Source organism: Calypte anna, chromosome 5A, assembly GCF_003957555.1.
Source record: "Calypte anna isolate BGI_N300 chromosome 5A, bCalAnn1_v1.p, whole genome shotgun sequence".
Lineage (NCBI taxonomy): Eukaryota > Metazoa > Chordata > Aves > Apodiformes > Trochilidae > Calypte > Calypte anna.
In genome coordinates, this window is record NC_044251.1 from 31,563,715 (window position 1) to 31,587,792 (window position 24,078).

General features: G+C 36.6%; 1 protein-coding gene across 1 annotated transcript in view; it reads left to right on the forward strand.

The window, feature by feature from the left end:
• The window catches only part of WDR25 (WD repeat domain 25), a 56,088-nt gene that overhangs the window by 24,979 nt on the left and 7,031 nt on the right, over positions 1-24,078 (forward strand). The window contains exons 3-4 of the mRNA XM_008496466.2: positions 8,023-8,170; positions 17,281-17,411. Of these exons, the coding sequence (XP_008494688.2) occupies positions 8,023-8,170; positions 17,281-17,411 (279 nt within the window). The remainder of the gene's footprint in view (positions 1-8,022; positions 8,171-17,280; positions 17,412-24,078) is intronic.

Genomic DNA, 24,078 nt, shown 5'->3' on the forward strand with positions numbered 1-24,078 from the left:
ATTGAAAGTCACTAAATAGAAATGTATTGTCCCACCTATCCATCTTGCTTGTCGTTCTGTTATTTCAGACATGAATAACATCTAAGGAATAGGAGTTCACTTGTGTCCATGTTTACTTTTCCATTTCTGAATCCAAGGAATGGAAAAGAAGTTATTTGCAGGAGAGGCCAGTATGCGCTGAGAAAAATATAGTGTGATGGCGATAAATAATTTACTAATTCTCTAGTAGAGAATTTTACATCAGTGTTGTTCAGTCTGTTACCATTACCTTTTTTTTTTTTTTTTTTAATAAATAGTTTACATCTTTCTTAAGACTTCTTTTTGCCAGTTTTGGCTTGAAAAGCTCCCATGGAGGCTACATTAATTATTTATATTGGCAAAAACCCAGCCAATTTGTATACTTTCAAATTATTTATATTTTCAGTTTCATTTGGCTGATTATATTTTCCTTCTGCTACAAGTTAGCTTTTGAAGTATGGAATCACAACGTGCATTTCAAAGAGCAGATGGCCAACAAACAAGTTTAGGTTAAGTGTTTCCAAGTGTAGTAGCTCTTATTACTGAAACCTTACTAAGAATATTCCATTATTGCATATAATCGGATAGATAGCTCTTGCCTTGCCAGAGTGCTGTGTGTTTCTTTTTTATTATTATTATTATTTTCACAGAATTCTCAATTACTTCTCTTATTTTTCTGCCTTTTCCAGATGAAAATGCCAGTTTTCTTAAAATCACTTTATAGGATACTGGCAGCTCAAAGTACACATTTATTAGGTTTTTATTTTCTTGTTCACGGCAAAACCATCCAAATGAAGCTTCACAATTAATAACTACAGAGCCTTGGGAAATGGGCTGCTGAGTTTCTGGGGGAGGCAAAATTAAAATAAAATGCACCAGATACTTGGAAATGTATTTTATAGGCATGCTTAGCTTGGCATGTTAGTGCTGCTTCCTGAAGGTGAATGTAGTGCTTTTACTTAACTCAACCTTTGCTGGACTCACTAGGATTAAAGCTTGTCAAAAGGTAGTTTTTGTACCACCAACTAGTTTCTAGTAGTACTGCTAAATTGATTAGTAGTATGATGCTGGTATTATAACTTAAAAAGCTTCTGTCTGGATAAAGCCTCCTACAAAAGAAAAGCTATCTTAAGATCTAATGTACTATTCAGTTTTTCTATTGTAAATGAGAAGATTTTCTACCTCATTGGTTTGGTAAATGTACTTGAAACATTTTAATATTAAGATGTTCGGTGAAAAAAACCCAAAGTGAGACATTTTGCTCTATTTATTCTATTTATTCTATTCTATTTTGCTGCTTCCCATCCTCCTTGTTTCTGTTATTGAGGGTAGTCTAGTAATAAAGTATCCAAATAGAAACTCCTATTCAGATATCGAAGCAATAATAAAGTCTTTTTTATCAGTCCCTAGTCCTATGCTTCGAATGAGTGAGATAGTCACATTTGGAGTTACATGTACTGCAAGAAAAGAGGTAGTGGAAATCTGTAAGTGCTTGCTCCAATGACAGCAATACATATATGCTTCTTACACTATGTCTAGATTAGGAATGTGGATATAATTGAAAATGTATTCCCAAGCACATTTTTAAACATTCCTGGAGTAAGTGTTTGATGCATCTGAAAATGTGTTAGCTTGATTTAGCTTTACAGAATCCTGCTGAAAGACTCTTTTTAGAACACTTGGTTTGCAAATTAAGCTGGTATGCCCAAAATGCCATCCATCAGAGTCTATATAACTAATATAGCACTCTGAACATCTATTTATATCCTTTATAATTCTATGGAAATAAGTTCATTAACAATTAGAGGTTGTTTACTAAGCTGGCCCTTAGCTCATAGTTTTTCCTGGACCTTAGTTTTTGGTTTTTACACAGATGAGCTACATATTTAGGCAAATGAGTGCGAAGACAGTGACCCATTTTGTAATTCTCCTTTCAACAAATTCTACTTTCTACTAAAACTATGATATTTAGCTCACAATTTAAAAGACAATAAAAGAAACAATGATGAAACATTCTAAAACTTCCTTTATTTAGGAATTTGTACATTATATGCCCATTCAATGTCAGATTTTTTTCAATTACACAGTGCCTGGAGAAGTTTAGGCACACCTGCTAACTCTAGTTCTTAGCTATTTATTGATTTTCAGCTCTTTGTTGTTTTTTCCTGGCTTTCTCAGTTCTATGAACAAAAGAATGTACCTGTTTATTTGAGTGAATTATTGTCCTTACTGCTGTTGGTTGGAGGTATCCAAAATACACTTTATACTCTTGTGATCTTGTCCAAAGCTGCACCTCATTGAAGTGGGGAATCTGAAGAAGCAAGAGCAAATACCTTTTATGTAATTTTTCCATGGGACTACTTCTGGCCTCTGGCCCACTGAGTTTCAAAGAATCTTTTAAACTAGGTTCTGAGCCAGTTTTGCAAACTAGAAAAGGCATGATTTTCTGTAGATAGTGTAGGGCATCCTTCTTTACTGTATCTACTAGGAATCAAAGCGTTTACAGAATCACAGAATTACCATGATTGGGAAAGACCTATAAGATCACCACATCCAAATGGCAACAGTCCCTGCCAATAAATAAAATATGTTTATCAATACCTGTATCATCATGCCCCCTAAGGCATGTCCTCCACTGCCTCATTCACATGCTTTTTAAGTACTTCCAGGGATGGTGACTCCACCACCTCCCTGGGCAGTTTGTTCCAACACCTAACTAGTGTCTCAGTAAAGAAATTCTTCCTCAAATCTGTTCTAAACCTTCCCTGGTACAATTCAGGCTATTTCCTCTAATCCTATCATTATTTACCCAGGAGAAGAGGCCAGCACCCACCTTCCTACAACCTTCCTTCAGGGATTTATATATTTAGTTTTATTTATTTCTTTTTTAAGAATTGTTTGTGTTGGAAGGGACCTTACAGATTTATCCACTTCCAACCCCCCCTCCATGGGCTGGGACACTTTCCACTTGACTGGTAGCTAGCTCAAGGCCCCTTCCAACCTGGCCTTGAACACTTCCAGGGAGGTGACAGCCACAACTTCCTTGGGGAACCTATTCCAGTGTCTCATCACCCTCACAGGAAATAATTTCTTCCTAATATTTAATGTAATGATGATTATAGAGAGCAGTAAGTTCTCTCAGCTTCATCTTCTCCAAACTAAATGTTCCCAAGTCTCTCAGTCTATTCCTCATAGGAGTTCTTGTCCAGACCCTTCACCAAATTGGTTGCCCTTCTCTGAACTCACTCCAGCAGCTCAGTGTCCTTTTTGTAGTGAGGGGCCCAGGACTCAACACAGTACTTGAGGTGTGGCCCCAACATTGCTGAGTAGAGGGTCATTTGAGTGCTGAGTAGAGGGGCACAACCCTTTTCCTCCTGACCACACTTCCTGATACAAGCCAGCATATTGTGGCCACCTGGGTGGCCAGCACTCCCAGGTCTTTTTCTTTAGATACTGATTCAGAGACTGACTTAGACACTGATCAGAAAAGCACTATGGTTCAGGGAGTACTCTAATCTATGTATATTAGCAGATACAACATGGTCAAATTTCAGAGATGCAGTAAGTTCTGCAGTTAAGTTTTTGCTTTTTTTTTTTTTTTTTTTCCTTTCTCCTTGAGAAAGACACACCAGGGAGCAATATTATGCCAGAAAGGGAGAGGAGAGAGGCATGTCTCTTCAGCTTCATGTCTCTGGAACAACCTGAGAATGCTTTGGAAGGGAGCAGTGCATTTTCTAGTCAAAGCATAGCAATTCATGCTGCCTGCAACTCACTACTATCCCACTACAGCCCTTGAAAAGGGCTGTAGGTTAATAAAGAAATTGGAAATTATTTCTTGCCATCATTCATGTAGTAGAAGCCACTGACAGAGGAAGCTGGTAATTACAGCAGAACAGCACAGCATGCTTAAGAAGAGGGGGAAGAGTTCTGTTATTTTATTAATATGGATGTTATGTTGAAACTAATTTGAACTGATCTGTTAAAAAAGTTTTTAATTTTGTTAAACATGCTCCAGAAATTAATTTCTTGTTTAGTATTCATGATTGGTTCTGCTGTAGTTCTGTTAGGTATGCAAATTCAAGATGCGTACAACTTAATTCCTCATACTTGCTTCCAATTTCTAATTTATCACAATTGAATCATTCTTCTTGGGTTGAGTGTTCAATTAGTGACTGTCTGTTTGAATAGATACACCTTCCTCATTCTAAAAGCAAGACTACTGTATTTTTTTTCTCTAATCTAATTTACTTGGAGGTAAGTATGTTGTAGATAATAATAGAATGACAATGAAACAGACATGCTCAATTCCTAATTCATCTATCTTTGTATGCTGGTGAGTTCTCACATAACTTGGGTTACCCTGCTTATGTTGTTGTGACTTTTTTTCCTAGGAAGGAATGCCTGGCTTGGATGGTTGGTCAGATAAAAGCTTTTGTTTCCCATGGGCTGGTTGATAGCACAGCAGACCCCTGAACATTGTATCGTGACTGTTATTTACTTGAGTATCAAATATTTACCCTGTCCTGCTTTCTTCTATGACTTGCCAAGAAAACCTTTATTATCTTCAACCAAAAGTACTTTATTTCCAGGGAGTGTTTTCCTGAAAGCTTTCAATCAGAAAATAGGATTCGGAAACATGTCATCTACAATGAATCTCATCTGTTATATTGTTCAGCTGCTTACGTGATTTGCGAATGTTTGATCTTGAGGGTGAGGAGATGTGGTTGTATTACCTAAAAGTAATTTCATAATGTTCCTAAGCTACACAGAAAGCAAGCAACTTCTAAAGCCTTTATTTCCAAATATTTTGAAGAATGTGAAAGAGCAATTGAATTACAAAGTGCCCAGGATAAAGTAAAAGAAAATTGCTTTTGTAAAGAAATCTCTAGTATAATTTCATGACTTGGCTGTTTGAACTTGCTGCTTTGACCTCATATTTTAATCCTAGAAGATAACTATGTAATCACCATTCTTTCTAAAATATGAAAGGAATTGAAATGAAAGCAGGTGATGGGAACAGCCACAGCAGAAGTGGCACCTCTTAGCTTTATTTAAAAGCACATTTGTGGGCTCCAGTGAATCTGCATTGGACCATGTCTTGATGGAAGTCTGTCCTAACTCTCTATCTGAACTAACTGATTGTATTTGGCATAATATTGGGTTTGTATTGGGTTTGGTAGCAGGACTGCAGTGTTCCTTTGTGTTGGAGGAGGTCATGAGCTGCCCTGAGCTTTCATCTTGCTCTGAAGCTGATGAAAACAATTCACTATGGCCTAAAACTTCAGATAAGCATTTGGTGCCTCTGTTCATGGAGACTGCAGAAAAGGGGATGCTGCTGAGGGCAGAGAACACAAGGACACACATGAGAAAACATAAGGATGCATGTGAAGAACACACAGAAGGCAATGGGAGGAGGTAGGGCAACAGTTATGTGTTTGGACAGGGGGAGCAGAGAAGCAATAAGAAGCAAGGAGCAGGAGGTGAAATGAGTAGGAAGCAAGGAAAGACAACAGGAAACCTGTAGGCCCTGACCCCAGCTTCCTGCAATGGTGGATATCTCGCCAAAAGGATATGGAAGGGACTGAGCATAATGCCCAGTGAAGACAGGAGAGACTGGTATAGGAGCAGGGGAGGAGAAGTGCTGGACTGGAGGGAGGCCTGGGGAGGGAAGGTGCTCCACTGAGCACGCATGTCACTGTTGGACACTTTTCCTCAATTCTTGAATCATATTTAAAAATTTATGTTAAACAGCAAGAAACTAAGTTAATTTCGTCAGTCAAGACTGCCTTTGCCAAAGCATCTCTAATTCCAGAAGGCACTGCAGCACCAGCATTATCTGAGCAAGGAGTAGATGCAAAGTCTCACAGTGGAGAGAAACTCAGCATTCAGTAACTTGTCCTCTGCTGCATGGTCAGTGATCTCAACCACAGGAATCAATCATTTGCTCCATATCCATAGGGGTGTGCTTTTTCCATTTACACAGCTCTTTTGTAATCAAGTGGGAACTTAAAAGTGGTATTGAATTTGCCTTACTTCATCCTGCTTGTGAAAATAGAGTTTGCATACTTAATCACTAAAACATGACAGAAAAATATCTGAAGCATGTACCTGTATTTCCCTTTATCTTGATTAATTCATTAGCTTCCTCATAAAAATCCCTTCAAGACACAGTTAACCCTTTTTTATTACTGTGAAGTTTGAAATTATCATTGAAACTCATTAAAGCAGAGAAACTTACTTCCAAAAGTAGTTTAATACTAATTTTTTCCTGATTTCTTTTCTTGTAGATAGGGTAGAATACTTAGGGTATGGCTATCACAATTCCATACTTAATTGACTGTTCAAGTAATTAATGATAATTGGCTGCTTTGAATTGTAGAGCTGTGCTCCATATTAGAACATACTTTGACGGAATAATTTGCTATAATGGAATGTTGTCTTCTGAGTATAGACTATATAATAATGATATTGTCAGCAAGCCCTTTTTGTACAGTAAGAGGAAAATACAATTGAGGATAAAAATACATTACCAAAAGTCCTGTTTTTTTGTCCCCCTTAACATTCTCCTGTATTGTGAATTGTGCTGTTGCCACTAGAAAGCAAAATCTGCTTATGTTTTCTGATTTACTGAGCTGCTTGTTTGGTTTTTTTTTAATCATTCAAAATGGACAAACACACATTGAGTTTTACTGGGGTACTAACTTCAATGCTATTATGTCAACATACATGAAGATTGAATTCAATCTCACTTAAAAAAAAAAAAAGGATTCTTTGTATTTTGTTACTGATCCCAGATCTTAAAATTCAGAAATTGATTGAAATAGACAAAATTCTGAATAGCCTTCTAAGCTCATCGGCAGTGCTGTTCTCATCCTGCAAGTTTTTGCAGGAAGAAAATGAATAACTGCTAAGAGAAGTACCATGAAGTAAAATGATGACTTTAAGGCAATAAACTGTGTTGGGTCAAAGTATTGATTTAGTTGAACTACTAATATTAGAAGTAACAGAATGTACTTCTACATTTGGTTGGTATGGTTCTAACATTTGGTATCCATTTTATTAGAAAACTCAACAGATGTTATAGTCTTTCATACAATCATAAGATATTTTATAATCTACCTTTTATTAATGTAGAGTATACATAGGAAAAAATAGTTCTGATATTTAGCCTTCTCTCAAAGAATTGAGTGTACCGAATTTTTATGGGTCATTTATTGCTAAAATTGTAATTTTATCTTAACATTATGATAAAAATGGTGCTAAAAAAGGATGTGCTTTTGATTATTGTGAACTGTATTAGGTAACTGAAATTAAATTCAGACTACTTTCTAAAATATTTTATTTGGAAACGGCTGCCCTTTTCTTTTAAAATATGTGCAGGACTATTTATTTTCTGAAAATATTAGTTGATAGAATAGGATTTTCAGAAGTTCGGAACATCAACCTAATTCTGTCCAGCAGAAAGAGAAAAATGAGATGTTGGTCCAAAGAAATCTTCATGGAGATGCATGGTGATATTCTTAACTGCCCTCTCAGTGAAGGTAAAAATTCTGCTTAAAATTACAAACTGAGTGAGAAATATGCTCATAACCTGTCTATAGGCAGATGTGAAAGCTGTCATCTTCTAGGATTCCTCGTGCTCAATGCAAAGCAAGTTATGATAGAGGCAAAAATTTGGAAGGAACTATAATTTAAAGGGAAAATGTATTTGGAAACATTCCTAAACAGGGTGTAGGGAATTAATGAGATGCCTCCTAGAGCAATGTGGACACTTCAATAAATAGTACAAGTCATAAAACCATATTACTGATTTGTGCCTTGTTAATTCAATGCCCTAATTTTAATCAGCCATGCAATTATTTCAAACAGACTTGTACAGCTTTGCAGATACAACTTCAGAATGCAAAGCTCTCTCAGCTGTAATGATTTGCTGCAGCTATTTGTCAGTACCTTGAAAAAAATATTGTGATTCTTTATAAAATTGTCTTTATCCTTCTTTTTAAGGTATGGGATGCTGTAGATACAGGCTGCTGTTTAAAAACATATTCCTGCCACTCTTGTGCTGTTCGAGCTGCTCGGTGGTCATCTTGTGGGAGACAAATCCTCAGTGGGGGCTTTGATTCAATGCTACATTTAACAGACATAGAAACAGGTAATGGTCATGCAGGGATGCAATGGTGCCCTGTCTTTACTGAGTACAGAAACTCTGGATCTCATTTGCCTTACTTTTCAAAAAATACAGATAAAATTTATGGATCAAAAGTAGAATTCTTGAAATGTGTCCTCTCTAACAACAAAAAAAAAATCTCAGCGATTAATGGTGAGATATTTAAGAAATTGAAATATCTTTAGCTTCATGAGCAAATGTAATTTCTCTTGTCAGATACTGAACAGATGAGCAGAGTGAAAGGTATATTTTTATGCTCTGTCATGATCATTCATTTAAGTGTTTGAACAGCTTCTCTTCAAGCTGACTTCAGCAACATTTACAAGTGGTTAATTCAAACATAGGCTTGTACCTTGGTTTCAGCTGAGTTGGTTTTAACTTTGTGCTTAATTAGGTGATTTTAATTGTTTTTTGAAAAAAGAGCCTTAATTATGATTATAGAACTTAAATTCTGGCATGAAACTTAGAGACTAAACTTGTGTTGCTTTGGTGCAGTTGTGCCTTTTATTTGGGGCTTGACTGTTTTGACCTTTACAACTAATATCCTGGATGCTCTAAGTCTATCCTGGATCTCTCTCCTCTAAAAACTGAAGTGCTTCTATCAGCTATATTTCTTTTGTATTTTATTTGTGTATATTATCAGATATTAGACACAGAAGATATTTGTGTATCTTGTCCATATTCATACAACACTATTCATTGGAGCTGGATAACATAACAGGGCACCTCTGAGTCTGTGTAAATGAAGGATTAGGCCAAAATCAGGCCAAAAATAGTACCTTGATAACTGAAGAGATACAAATTTTTTCCCCCTATAATTTATTTTTAAATTTTGACTCTTGCAGCGGTGCAGTATATTTTTTTTGTAAGACTAGAAAAGAAATCCTTACAAATATTACAAGAAGTTCTTTTCTAAAATGTTTTTCTCTTTTATAAAATAAGTACATTGTATGTGTGTCTCTGGAGAGTAAAAGTCCTGTTCCGATGAACTGGAAAAATGGTCAAGAAAATTTGTGAATATTCTTCATGTGAAAAGAAGATTCTTTTTCCTGCTCTAAAAATTTATTTTTCTCAACATGTGACATACCGGAAGTATTTAAATTCAATGGTGGCTGCTGTAGTTTGGAAATGTAAGACATCTGTCACACTTATGGAATATTGATGTTTTGAGAATATTCAGGTTTTGCAATGGGGAGAAGAGCTTTATATATCTTATGTAGTAGTAGTAGTACATGAGGTTAATATACCAAGTCATTACTTTTGTTTGGTTTCTTTTTTTTTGTCTCATTGCAACAACCTTCTAATTTCTAGTCTCAAGTATACCTGAATTTTGCTGATCCATGAAAATTTAAGTTTGTCTATATTACTTGCAAATCCTAAACAGTATGGATACTGCTGTTAATGGGATTTATAGCAGTAGAATTACTTTTATGTCCCTGAGTCATTCGAAGGGGCTACTGTGAGTAAAACCTCATTTTATAAAATCATGGAACAAATTCCATAGGTAGGTAATTTTAGTTACACTGATTTCTAACATTTCTAACTTAAATTTGCAGTAATGGGATAGTAGTCTGGATTAAGTTGATTGTAGTGGTTCATTTGGGAGAAGGTATTTCTAGACAATGTCAACAGCAAGAGGTTATATTTACCCCCTTTCAAAACAGATAAGCTTATAAATAATTCTTTCCTTACTGACATGTGAGTTATGTAGTATTTCTGAAATAAACTGTATGTGTAGAGGCAAAATGAATGCTAATAACTTTTGAATACTCCAGATATTCATTATTGCTTTATTTCAAGGACACAGGATTCCTTGTAGCTGCTGTGAACTGCATATGAACTGTAATGTTGACATTTAGTCCTGATGTGCAGTGATACACACTGTATTTGGAAAAGCGTGATATGAATGATTGGAATTTTCTTCTGATTTTCTAAGCATTTAGGCCAGTTTCTGATTTCCTTCCCTGTTGTATAAAGTTCCTCTTTTTTTTCATCCATTTTAGTCAGTTCTTTTCAGAGCAACAGGGTAAGCAGTTTGCTCTGGAATCCAAATCAATTTGATATAAAAAGCCTCATTTCCATTTGAAAAAACACTAAGGCAGCTATAAGATTTTGATTTACATAGTTCACTGAATCACTCCTCGCTCTTCATCACTGCTGAGATGATTTTTTCTTTGATTAACTTCAGATAGATGTTACAACTATTCGTTCACAGAGGACTTTTAGATGTTTTTTTGGATTTTGGTCTTAATTACTTTCCATTGCTTGACTGAACTGACTGCCAGTGTCTTTAAATGCAGTAAATGCATGCCAGTGGGATTTTGTAAGTATGATGCTTACTTTAAGGGTCTGTGCTCTTGTCGCTCATGTACGTTGTTCTGGTTCAACATTTTTCTAGTCATGTTTGTTGAAGTCTGATTTTTTGTCATTTTTTTCAGTATAGATTTTCACATCTGTTATGAAAATTGCTACATGTCCTTCACAAAAAGGAACCTCACAATCCTTAGAGAATTACTGTAAAAGTTTTAGGAAAGGTTGCAAATACAGCTTAGCACACGCATGGTGTTGAGTGAGCTGCTCGTCTGAGTGTTTTTTGTCATTTTTTGTTGGGTTTTTTTGTGTTTGTTTGTTTTGTTAGAATGTTAATTGTTGAATATAAATTGTACTGTAGCTAATTGTTTGTTCTGTCTCTGATGACAGCTAGTCACAAGATTCTTCAAAGGAATGTGCCAACATTGTTGTTACAGTGCTGGAGTAAGTTCTCCAGGAAATCTTACTTCTAAGCTTGGACTTAAGTTTGGTTGTCCTTTGTGCTAGAAACTTGCATTTTCTGGAGTGATTTCCCTTTTTTTTAATCTTTGTGATCTGAACAACACTGGAATAGAAACATTGAAATCTTATTTATCACAGAACAGAATTTTTGTTGTTAATAACATAGAAACCCTGATGCCCAAGTAGAAGACTCATCTGTGAAATCTTATTCTGTAGTTTTACACAATTACAAACTTTCCTCTTGTAAAGTGTCTTTATTGGAAGTTCTCTTATATGAGATGATTTAGGATTCTGCGAGCATGAAAAATGGGCTGATAGGAACCTCATGAAGTTCAACAAGGAAAATTGCAAAGCCTTGCTTCTGGAATGGAATGATCCTGTGCAACAGAGCAGGCTGGTGCTACACTGGCTGGAAAGTGCCTTACATAAAAAGTTTGCAGGAGGCAAATTCAGTATGGCAATATGGGGTTTAATGAATATTAGTAGATCCAAAACCTGCCACTGAGCTGCTGTAAAGATTACTGGTTAACATTTTTGATTGTCCTATTTTATGTACATTATTTCTTTATAAATATAAAGCTTTTTGAAAGTTGTCACAAATGTGATAATAATGCAGCAGTCTGAACCAGTGAGACTGACTGGTTTTGCTTATCTATATTAACACCACACTCGCAGTCATTTTTTACTGGTAATAGTTCATATACTTTGTTATTTAAAAAGTGTTAAGTTGTGTTATATTCAGAGAGCACTGAAAAAAAATTGCTTTTAAACCAATCTGAGGTCAAGTACAGTTGACATTTAACTTCTGTTACATCCAGATGTACTGGAGATGGTCTACCAACTTTAGAAGGCTAATTGTCTTAAAAAAATTATTTGTAACTTCTTTATTTTGGAATATATGTTTTATTAATTAGTGGCTTTTTCATTAGTCACAAATTAATTGGTACAATAGCATAGGCAGAACATTGGCTGGGCTGAGAATATTTCCATATTGTAGGTACTTTTGATTTCTTTAATATTATGACAGAGTGAATGTTCCAAGAAATTTTGGCACATTTCCTATGTTGCCAAATGCTACAGTTGTATTTTAATTCATGGGCTGAGTTTGATTTCAAATATGATGTCCTCAGAGTTAAAATGGGGAATTTAAAATCCTCACTATTTTGCAAGTTTTCACATTACCATGGCCAAGATACTGATATTAAACTGTGGCCTTTGAAGAAAAATGCAGTTTATATATACTGTGGCCACTTAAATCTGGTTTTAATTTTTTTTAAACCTGTTTTATTTTACATTATTTGAGAGTTTCTTAATGGAGCATTTTATACCTCTGAGATGATGGTCCAGCTTTGCTTTTTTATAACTAATGGTAATGGTTTTAAACTGGAAGAGGATAGATTTACGTTAGATATTAGGAATAAATTCTTGACTGTGAGGATGGTGAGACACTGGAACAGGTTGCCCAGGGAAGTTGTGGATGCCTTCTTCCTGGAAGTGTTCAAGGCCAGGTTTGATGGGGCTTTGGGCAGCCTGGTCTATTGGGAGGTGCCTCTGTTTATACAGGGGAGTTGGAACCAGATGACCTTGAAGATCCCTTCCAACTCAAACCATTCTGTGATTCTATGACATCAACTTGTGTATGTTTGTAAACACAGTAGGGAAATCCGTTCTACTTAACAAGATTACTCTCATGTCCTTGTAAGTCTTAGGCTTTGCTCTTTGTTACAGATCAGTGTAAGGATGTGAATGTTTTTGGATTATGCAGGTAAGAATGTGAGCCTGAGGACCATTAAATACAGTTGCAGACACATCCTGTGCTCAATAACTGCTGGAGTTCTGTGAAAAATTCAGAATGTTAAATAGCCTTTAAAATATCTGATTTCATAGTTGAGCAGTTTCACAGTAGGCTGCAGCCTAAGGGAACAGAAACATATGTTCAAGACGTTTTTAAACATTTTTTTCGTACCGTGTATGTTACTGGTGAGCCTTTAATAAATGAAGACTTAAATTAAAGCACTTTAGGAATATAAAACACATTGCAAATATGTAGTAGATATTGTTACTGAAATTGTGAAAATTAAGAGAAACGTTTCCTTTCTGCTTTGGAATAACAACCTCTCATACAAGCAAATGGTATGTGGTATGGATTTTCCCTCAATTAGCCAAACAGATTTTAAGAATGTGTAATTTTCTACATCCTATGAGTTGGTTGAATCCTTGTTAGGCTGCCTTTAGGAGTTAAAATACAATAAATGTATACTCAATAGAGGTATATGCAAGCTTACTTATTTACACCCATTGTACTTTATTATGTAGTAGTATAAATATATAATAAAAAGGGAGTCTTCACTTAAAGTACATCTTTTGCAGTATATAAAATAAGGCCCCAAAAGTTAAATTTCTTTGATGTTAATAAACTGAGTAATTGTAGATAAAAACATGTACTGGACTGTAAATACTGACTGCCAGAAAGATGAAGCAGGCTCTCCAGCACATACTGAGGTTGACTTCCCAATCCATGGGGCTAGCATGTCTCAACATGGTTGTTACAGCATGAGAATCAGAAAATTCTGCTCATAGTTGTAAAATTCGCTAAAAAGAATAATTGAATAATAGAATCATAGCATTGTTCAGGTTGGAAAAGACCTGCAAAATCATCGATCCAGCCTTTGACCTAATTCTACTAACCTAGCTCTGCTAAACCATGTTACTAAGCACCAAATCTACATGATTTTTAAACACATTCAGGGATGGTGATTCGACATTTCCCTGGGCAGATAGGTCCAGCTCTTTATAACCCTTTCTCTGAAGAAGTTTTTTCCTAATATCTAACCGAAACCTCCCCTAAACCTCCCCTGGCACAACTTCAAGCCATGCCTTCTAGTCCTGTCACTAGTTACTGGTGAGAAGGGACCTGATCCCTCCTTCTCTACAAACTTCTCTCAGGTAGTTGCAGAGAGTAATAAGGTCTCCCTTCAGTCTTCTGTTCTTCAGAGTAAACAACCCCATTTCTCTCAACCACTCCTGATAAGACTTATGCTTGAGACCCTTCACCAGCTTTGTTGCCCTTCTCTAGACCTGCTCCAGCATCTCCAAGTCCTTGAAGTGAGAGGCCCAGAACTGAACACAGTAGTCAAGGTGCAGCCACACCAGTGCCAAGTACAAGATAATCACTTCCCTATTCCTGCTGGCCACATTGTTTCTGATACAAGCCAGGATGCTGTTGGCCTTCTTGGCCATCTGGGCACGCTGCTGGTTCAATTCAGTTCGCTGTCAATCAACACCCCCAGGTCCTTTTCCTCTGGGCAGCTTTCCAGCCACTCTTCCCCAAGGCTGTAGTGTTACATGGAGTTGTTGTGAGCTAAGTGCAGAACCAAACACAGCCTTGTTGAACGTAATATAATTGGTCTCAATATGGCCTGTCCAGGTCCCTCTGTAGAGCCTTTCTACCCTTGAGCAAATCAACACTTCTGTCCAGCTTGGTGTCATCTCCAAACTTACTGAGAGTGCGCTCTGTCCCCTCATTGAAATAATTGATAAACATGTTGAAAAGGAGCGACCCCAGTAATGAACCTTGGGATATATGCTTATCCAAGCCTTGGGCAGCCATCTTTTCCAAGAGAATATTGTGAGGAACAGTGTTAAAGCCCAGGTTGACTACATTTACAGCCTTTCCTTCATCCAATAGACGGATCACCTTGTCGTAGTAAGAGATCAGGTTTGTAAAGCAGCACCTTCCTTTCATGAATCCACTTTGACTGGGCCTGATCTCCTGTGTGACCTGCATGTGCCACATGATGGCACTCAAGGTGATCTGTTTGATAACCTTCCATGGCACTGAGGTCATAGTGACAAGTCAATAATTCCCCACTTCCTCCTTCCAGCCCTTCTTGAAGATGGACGTCCCATTTGCCAACTTCCAGTCAACTGGGACCTCCCTAGTTAGCCAGGACTGCTGATAAATGATGGAGAGTGGCTTGGTGAGCACATCTGCAAACTCAGTCAGCAGTCTAGAGTGTAACCCATGTGACCCTATAGACCAGTGGGTATATAAATGATCTATCAGTGCACTAAGCATTTCCTCTTAGATTACAGGTATCTATTCTGTTACCCATTCTTGTCTTTCAGCTCGGGGTGCTGGGTACCCAGAGAACAACCAGTCCAATTGTTAAAGACTGAGGCAAAGAAGACCTCTAGATGTCCCTTCCAGACCCTAACATTCTATGATTCTGTAACCTTAGCCTTTTCCTCATCCCTGGTCACTATGTTTCCCCCTGCATCCAATAAATATGGAGATTCTCTCTAGACGTCCTTTTGTTGTTAATACATTTATAGAAACATAAACACACTTTCTGGGGAGTTATAACCCCCTTGATGGGTCCTTTGTCTAGCTGTTTGACAGGAATAATACATATAGACTGCAGTTTTCCTTATTTCTGGCTCCAGTACCATTGTTGATTGTACTCTTGAGTATTTATTAAAATAGGTATTAGTAGGAACCACATTTCTTGGGAGCAACCTGGTGTTAAATTGACTGGTGAGCCTCCAGGAGAAAATTCAGTATTTTTTTCAAGTGAAATAAGGCAACCAGGTGTCACTAATTGCCAGGTAGTGGGCATGAGCTTGTGTTAAGCCTACCTGTGCCTGATTAAGGTGGGCCCTAACTGCGCATGAGCAGGATTAGGGGGCCAATAAAAGGTGAGGCTTGAAGCACAGGCTCAGCTCATTCCTGAGCAAGCTAGCAGAGAGGCTAGCCGATTCCAGAGCAGTAGCACTGAGCCAGGCTAGTCAACCCTGTGGGTAATAGACTCAGAGCACTATTTGTGAGTTTCTGCTGGAACACCTGTTTGGACCTTGCAGCACCGTGGCGTGAGAGAGGTTTGTCTTGCAGCATGCTCTGGGTGAAAGTAAGATGCATGTGTATGAGGCTTTTCTAAAGCCTAAAAATGATGCGGGTTGGTGGTATAGATGAGAGCAATATCTTGTTATTCCTATTATCATTGATTTTTATACTTACTTTCTTCCCCAGAGAGTCTTTTTTGTGCCCTTCTATTGCTACTGGGCTATTAAAAGCTCCCATAGTGAACCATGGTCACTGTTGCATATGACTTGTAGAGAGAACCTCTGCTGCTCTTGTGACTTTTTTCTGTTTGGAACTATGGACTAAATTAAGTTTTTCTGTTAATAGTGACAGAGACGCCCTTTAGATCTTGCATGTGTAATCAGTGGAGAAACTATTAAAAAGAACAAAGAAAACTTTATGAAAACTTGTTTTCTCATATAACAACACTCATCCATGTCTTATGCAATCTTTTCCTTGACCCTGCTAGCTTGGAGTACATATGATGAAATTATTCTTTTTTCTTCAAAATGAAGAAATAAACAATTTGACAAATCTTAGCTTCCTGACTGTGTAAGTTGAGTTCAGAAGATGGGGAAATTGGAGCTGAAGAAATAAAACAAATTTTTAGGGTTCTTTTTTACTTCTGAAGTGTCTTCTTCACTGTGGCTTAAAGCAATAATTTTTAGATGTGATATGTAAAATATAAATCACAATTCATATTCTGAAACCAAGTAAATATATTTATCTTGGTCTATGCTACTGTTCCAAAAATAATATTTCAGTGAATGTACATTCATATTATGAATTTGTTAGGATGAAAGGGAGCAGTGAACAGCGGAAAAGTCCTATAAATTAACCTAGATGAATTCTGTTGCTTTCAAAAGTGTTGACAACCCAATTGATAGTAACCACAGGATCCTGGGGAGATTAGTGTACACAATTAAATGTTGGGAACAGTGTATCCATGGGAACAGCTATTGCCTTCATATGATGGTATGCAAATTATTTCTGACTTTCAAGATGAAATTTCATTCCTACCTTCACAGAAAGATATGTAAACAACTCAAGGGTTGTAGTATACAGTTTGGGACATGGCATTACATATTAAAGTTATTTTTATCTTACTGAAGCAAAGACTGTGCCATCTGTGTGGGGAAACACTCAACCATTAGATTTGTAGATTTAATCCTGCGTGTCAGCTGAACTGGGACCTTGGTGGAGCTACTCTCCTTTTTTTGTGGAAACACTCGTCATCTCCCTCAGTAGGAAGCAGTCAGTGGTTCAAAGGCCCATAATCAGGAGAGTGGAAGAAATTACAAAAGTTCACTCACGTATTTTTAGTAAATCAGAATAGCTTGAAATGTGGTAATATAAACATATTCACCTTTCACAACCTTGGTATACTTGAAACAAAGTTGAAATTAATGATATATTTTATTTTCTGCACCAATTTTAATCTCAGCTTTTCAATTTATTTTAGGGAAGCAGATATTTAGCAGCAAAAATGAATTTAGGATCAGCACACTGAAGTTCCACCCTACAGAGTCAAATATCTTCATTTGTGGAGGGTTCAGCCCAGAAGTTAAAGCTTGGGACATAAGGACTTCTAAGGTAATGGAATTGGTTTTTCTCATTTAGGATGTTTACTAGGTTGGATGTGCTGAGTATAACTAAGCTGTTAGACATACTGGTCTCTCAGTATAGTGTTGTTCTGAAGTATTTTGCATTTGTCATTGATCAGTAATGTGTTTGAAGCACGAAGAGGAACACTGTACACAACCCCCCTAGTTTTGTTTTATGTAAATGTGAGTGACATATAGTTGAATTTAATAAAGCCAGTAGCTCCAAGACTGTGAAAAGGCTTCTGTGTACTGGGAAGCAGAACATTTGGCTTGTTCTTTTAGCTTTTATGTGTGGTCAGGATGTATGTGCCTACACCTTTTGTATAGAAGCCTGGAGTAATTTTTACATTCCCGAAAGGCCGCAGAGAGGCATGGATATCCTCTGCCTTTAATTTTTCTGGACTGCACAGAGCAGCATCCTCCCAGCTGCCATTAAGAGCTCAGGTAAGACCAGAGCTCTACTCCACCAGTGGAATTGCAAGGCAAGCTGACATCTTTGTGCTTGGAACAAGTCAGAGGGCAGCAGTGACTGTAAAATCAGTAGTTCTTTCTGTGCCTTTGAATTTCTATGTGGGTGGATCCCAATCATTGAAATTTGCCATCTGTTTGCTCTGGAGGGTGACAGAAGGGATCTGAAAAAAACGATTGCTTATCCATACTCTGTCTGTGATTCTGGTGTACTAAAAATTAGTACTAATGTGAGACATGTAGGCAGAAGCATTTCAGGTATGAGGGTACTAACTTGAGAGCTCTGAAATAGTAACAGAATTTGCTCTATTAAGGAAACATAGTATTACTGTACATTAAAAATCCAATCCCTGTTCTACAGTTGTTCCTTTGGATTTGTCACTGGTGTCTGAGAAAATATTTTAATTCTGTAGAATCTATATAACAGGCTTCCGTCGTATAAGTACGTTCTTAAAAACATTCATAAGTACATATAAAGACTGTGAAGTCTGAGGCTGCTCTGAAATTAAATTTACTGTGAATTTCAGAGTTACAGTGTCAGCTTGAAAACCTTTGTAAAAGGTCTGATGGGTTTTATTCTATCCATCATGCTTGTATGATGGCTAGTTTTCTTTGACAATATGAAGAGATATTCAAAGCACACTTCTGTGGTGGAATATTATTCTAGTTTTAGATTCCCAAAATTATAAATACTTATGAGGAAGAACACCTATGTAATTTTTAAAAAAGGTCTGAGATTTCCTATGGTAAGTCTTCTTCCCTCTCCCTGCCTTGCACTGGCATAGAGTATTCTGAGACAGTTGCTCATGGCTTCTTCTTGCCATGAATAGGTGAATATCAGCTGTGCATCATTACTGCAAAATAATTTGGTTACATCACAAACTCTCAGCCACAGAACAGGATATTGGTTAGGCCTGAATCATCAATATCAGTATCTCATGGCTGCTTTCAGTTTGGGGATTTTCAGTGGATTCTTTAGGTATTCTGGGTTTCAGCTCATCTTGTAATTTTTATTCACAAGATAAAACCAGAATGCTTCATTTCCATCTTACACAGTTATGGCTGTATTTGTGGTTTTATAAAATGTCCTGGCAAATATTTTTAAATGTATCCAGTTCTTACAAGTAGCATTTGCTCTTGAATGCAATTGAGGTCTGTGGCCTCTTGCCACTTCAGTTTTGGATGCAGCAACCTAAATATCTTTCAAGTGGTTTAATCCTAATTCTTTACAAGATTTTCCTGTTTTGCTTTTTCTTTCAAGTGTGTTACCCTGCCATTCAGCTTGGAACAATGTGTGGGTGAACTAATGATTCTTCTTGTTCCCATCACCATACTCCTGGTAGCCTTTCTAAGCTTTGCAGCATATTTTGTCAATAGAGTGAGCACCCTAAATTAAGAGCTTGAATCTTATTACTCATTGCACATTGGAAAGGCAATTTCAGCATTCACTTGTAATTCAGTTTCAGAGGTCATCTTTTAGGATGTTGTCCTCTGTTTTAACAGGCTATCTATTTGCACATCTTAAATTTAACTATATAATTATATATCAGGAAATGAGGGAATTTTTGTTGGAAAATCAAAACAAAGTATTAAGCATCAGATATAGAGATAAGGACTAATAACCAAAATATTATCCAATTACGCATACATATGTTGTGGCTGAAATGGGCTGCATTATGCCAGTGTGCCACTTTGGTGCTTTCTGTTGATGGAAAATTATGTAGAATAGCTGATAGTGCTATTTTTCCAGATTATTACTTCTGAAATCTCACTTTAATTTTGATGGGCAACTACTTTTTAAGAGGATCATAAGTTGATGAGCATAAATTACTAATATTTATTCATTTATTGAATGTGGTATAAAAAAAATTGATTTCCAAGTCCCAGAGAAGATGTATGAAGATAGGTTTGGGGCAACTTTCAGTTACTAAAATAATGAGAAATGTAGAGTAGGCTATTAATCAGAAAGGCAGATGTAAAAAAAAAAAAAAAGGCTGAAAGACATTTATTGCTATCCCAGTTCTGTTGAGCAAATAGGGAAAATAATTTCAGATGTAGCATTGGGTATTGAGTAAGATAGAGAATGAAAGCACAATACCAGACTTAAAATGTTCAAGATGAGCAATATGTTTCAGAGACATGAATGAATGGAAAAGCTTGTTAATGGCTTAGTGAAATGTAGAGTATACAGGCAGCACAAACTGCAGAGGCAAGTAATCAAATCCTGAAAAAGAAAAAAAAAAAGGAATTAAAAATGCAGTTGAATAGCATGTAGAGTTTTATTATAGTGGTATTTACTTTTATTTGTGTTAAACCTGGTTTTGTCTCTTCAGCAGAGGGATTATTCTGGCAATATTATATTGCTCTCTAACAGACTGGTTGCATTTATGAAACATTTGGACAGTGTTTATATGGACTTTTGAAAAGACCAGAAAACTTCAAGCAAGCTGCTACATTTAAAAAAAAAAGTTTCTACCGTGTCAGCCAAGGAGAGAGCATCATACTGAACAGTCCCCATGGAATCTTTGGATTTTGGAGCTGAACTTAAAAAAATCCTGTAAAAAGTCCTTTAAATCGAATTGTGCAATAATATTGAGACCTTAAAGTAGTTATGTATTTTAGAAGAATTTCCTTTCTCTGAACTGTGGAATAATTTCTTAAGATGTTCAGCACAAGTCAGTTAAACTACACAGTCACTCTCCATTTTGAATGATCTGTATTAGTTTTTCAGACACAAACCAATATATCTTCTTATCATTTATTTTACCTTAAATTTTAATATTCCTTGAAATACCAAATAGAACAAAGGGTTGGGACATGTATCCTTTCAGCTCAGCAATAAGGACTTTATTGTGTTCACAGAAGAAATTATGTGTAACTAAGACTAAATTTTTTCCTTTTAATTTGAGCTTCTAAGCCTATGTATTTGTAATAACAGAATGAAACTACAACTGTGACTGTCTTGCACTGATAATATAAAGAACTTCAGCTCCTTTAAAAATATCAGGAGTGAACTGCCAAACCGAATTAAGATTTATTTACACATCATCCAGGTGTACATAGTGTAAAGCAGGGATGCTATTAGCTTTGCTGCGAAGACATACAGCATTCAAGAACTGGCACCTGAATGTATTAATTTAAATTTTCTAAGTGTATCCATATGATTATTTTTGTGGTTCGCATATTTTCCATTTATTTACATTCTGCTTTGATTGATGCAATTCTTAATATTTTGTAAGCATCTAGGAACTGTTTCTTTATCATGTGCATGCAGAAACACAAGGAACTCAAAAGGCAGGGAGATCACTAACATTTTTTTTGAACTCTGTTAAAAACAGAGGAATAATTTATTCAGCTGTTGGATGTATTCTGGTTTTGATATCTTGCCTGTTGATGTTCATGAGCTTTGTCTCACAAACCACTGAGGCACGCTGGAAGTTTGGCACAAGCTGTGTGCTGCAGCTCTCTGAACAGCAAGTTCCGCCCAAGTGCCATGCAGTAATCTGGAGAGGGAATAAGTGAGGGCCAGAGGGCCATGGCTCTGATCTTCAAGCAATATCTGAAGCTCTGAGTCCTTCAAAAATACAAATCCATGGCTTATGTTAAACAAGGAGGAAGATGGCATCAAGTAGTGGAGACTAGTAGGTAAATTTAATGAAATCTTAGATTTAAATATTTACACAATTCCCATTTTTTAAATTGAGATTTTGTAAGCTGTAGAGCAAATTGCCTAGAAAAATGGTGGAAGCAGTTATTTTTAGCTTTTAAAATGAGGCTAGAAATACATTGCAAAATTTTTATTATTACAGAGGCCAAAGCAGGTTAACAATGGTGGGTTTTCCCCCCATCTTTGATTATTACTCTGGATGAAACATTGTTTAGCTACAAAATCAAAACCATCATCTACAGCTTTGTGCTTAAAAAAATAATGGTAGAGATGCTCTGTATGTTCTTGAGCTATTTCTCCATACTTGATTTTATAAAGAAATAAGCCTAAGCCATTAAAGCACAGTTAAAAAACCCCATAAATTTAGAGTGCAAGTACAATGCATTTGTTTCCTTGGAAACATTCTATTGCAATTTCTTTCAGATGAGGTGCAGTCATTTTAAGTAGCATGTTTTTAGGAGATCTAATGAGTTTGTCTCTGGATAGCATATAAATATGAAAAAAGACTGTAGAAATTGGTGGAGCTACTTGCACTTTGGTTTCTATAGAAACAGCCAATACATTGTCATGTACTGCTGCTATTAGGAAGAACAATGTAATTAAAATCAGATGATTTATTCAGTGCTTTAGAAAACTAAAGCTCTTCTTCTTGCAGTCAGAGAAATCCTTACTGAATCTATGGACAGAAAGTCCAAAGAAATATGCTGAGAGTACATTGGCATTTGTGTAATGGCATTATTTTTCAATGGTAACATCCATGAATCCACATTTTATGTGGCTGTAGCACATATGTGAGCAGCACTGCTGCGTTTATTTTGAAACTTCATGTGGAAATATCAGAGATGAAAATTGTAGACCTGTCTGTGCATACAATCTCTCTGGGAGCTGCTGCTTCTGTAGAGACTGAAATGAGCCAGGAGCAAAACATGCCTCCTTCTGGAGTGTGAGTATTTGAGTGACAAGCTGTTGGTGAACAGTGGTTCCAATTTCGGCCCATTTCCAGACAAAGTTTACACCCCCAGCAGCAGCCAGTATGTGTTTAAAAAAATGAGCATGAAAGCACAGCACTCTTCATCAGAATTCCCAGCAGTGCTTACCCAGGGGCCTTTCCAACTTAAATTCTGAGGAGTTACTGCACCACAGGTAGTATCTCTGTCTTTCATGGATGTCTTTGAGTTTTTACACTGGGGAACTGGTTATTCTTGATTTTTATTTATTTTTTATATGTGCAACATCCCATCGTAAAGAATTAATCAACTTCAAAAGGCCTTGTATCTCTGTTTTGAAGTTGCTTTCTGGCAGTCTGGAACCTAAATTCTTATAATGGAAGAAGCCATTTACATTCTTAATGGTGCTCAGACCCATTCTTTCAAATTCCCCTTGGTAGTGTCATTCCTATACTGAAAACTTCTTGATTATTGCTCCTTATAAAAACCCCACTGTTTCTTGATGCTTCTTACTTGTTGCTTATGTAAAGATTTCACTTCTGAGACTATTTGAGATGGGAAGATAATTTTAAACAAAGAATCCGATTGGAAAATATTTTTTTTCTTCTAGTACATTGTTGGTGCTCTCCATCACAAAATTTATGTGCCTTTTCAAGCAATCTGAAAAACAGTGTATATCATTCACATCTAAAGTCTAATAGGTTAAAACCAGATTACGATCAACCACTTACTCATTTTAATCTGTCTCCGTTTCCTTTTAGTTTATTCTCAGAAACCCTCCATAATCTTGATCTGTGTCTGAAAACAGAGCAGTTACAAGCAGGAAAAAAACTTAAATAGAAAAGCAAAATAAGTTTTTTCAATAACATAAGGAGAAATACACCAGTCTTAAATTAAAATACTTCAAAGACCTAAAACTGTACCCTGCTTGATCTTCCTGTCTATGATATTGTCATGTGTTTTGATTGAAACTGTCATTTTACTTTTCAAATGGTGATAAGCTTGATTTATCATATGGTTGTGGTATTATTGTGAATGTATAGCTAAAAAGCAAATAGTCATCTGCCTCAACACCTTACCCTATAGAACAGATCAACAGGAATAGCTAGTAGATAGCAGTAGGCGATAAAAATGCTCCTATTTTGTGCAAAATAAGCTTTCTTTTAAGTTGAAATGTACTTTTTATTACTAGTATAGGTGTAGCAGTGTTTCAAAGAGGAAACTTAAATCGGACCCCTAGTGCATTAATTACCCAACCTGCCAGCAGGGAGAATCAGTTTCATGCCAAAGCTCTCAAAAAATGTAGGAGAACAAATGGAAGAAAGAACATACCATTTTACAGTCTGGAAACAATGGCCCTGACTGACCAAGGGTTTTTTTCATGACCATTCAGATTGCCAATAATCCTATTAGATTTTTCTTGAGACCTTATCTCCTAATGCTCAGGGCAATGACTATAAAAGTGCATTTCTTTCTCATCACCTGCATAAAGCTGGAGGGGACTTTAGGAGGGTGCAGTGAACATAGGTTACAGGTCACCAGCACAGATCTTGGGTGAGCAGCAGCTGCTTATG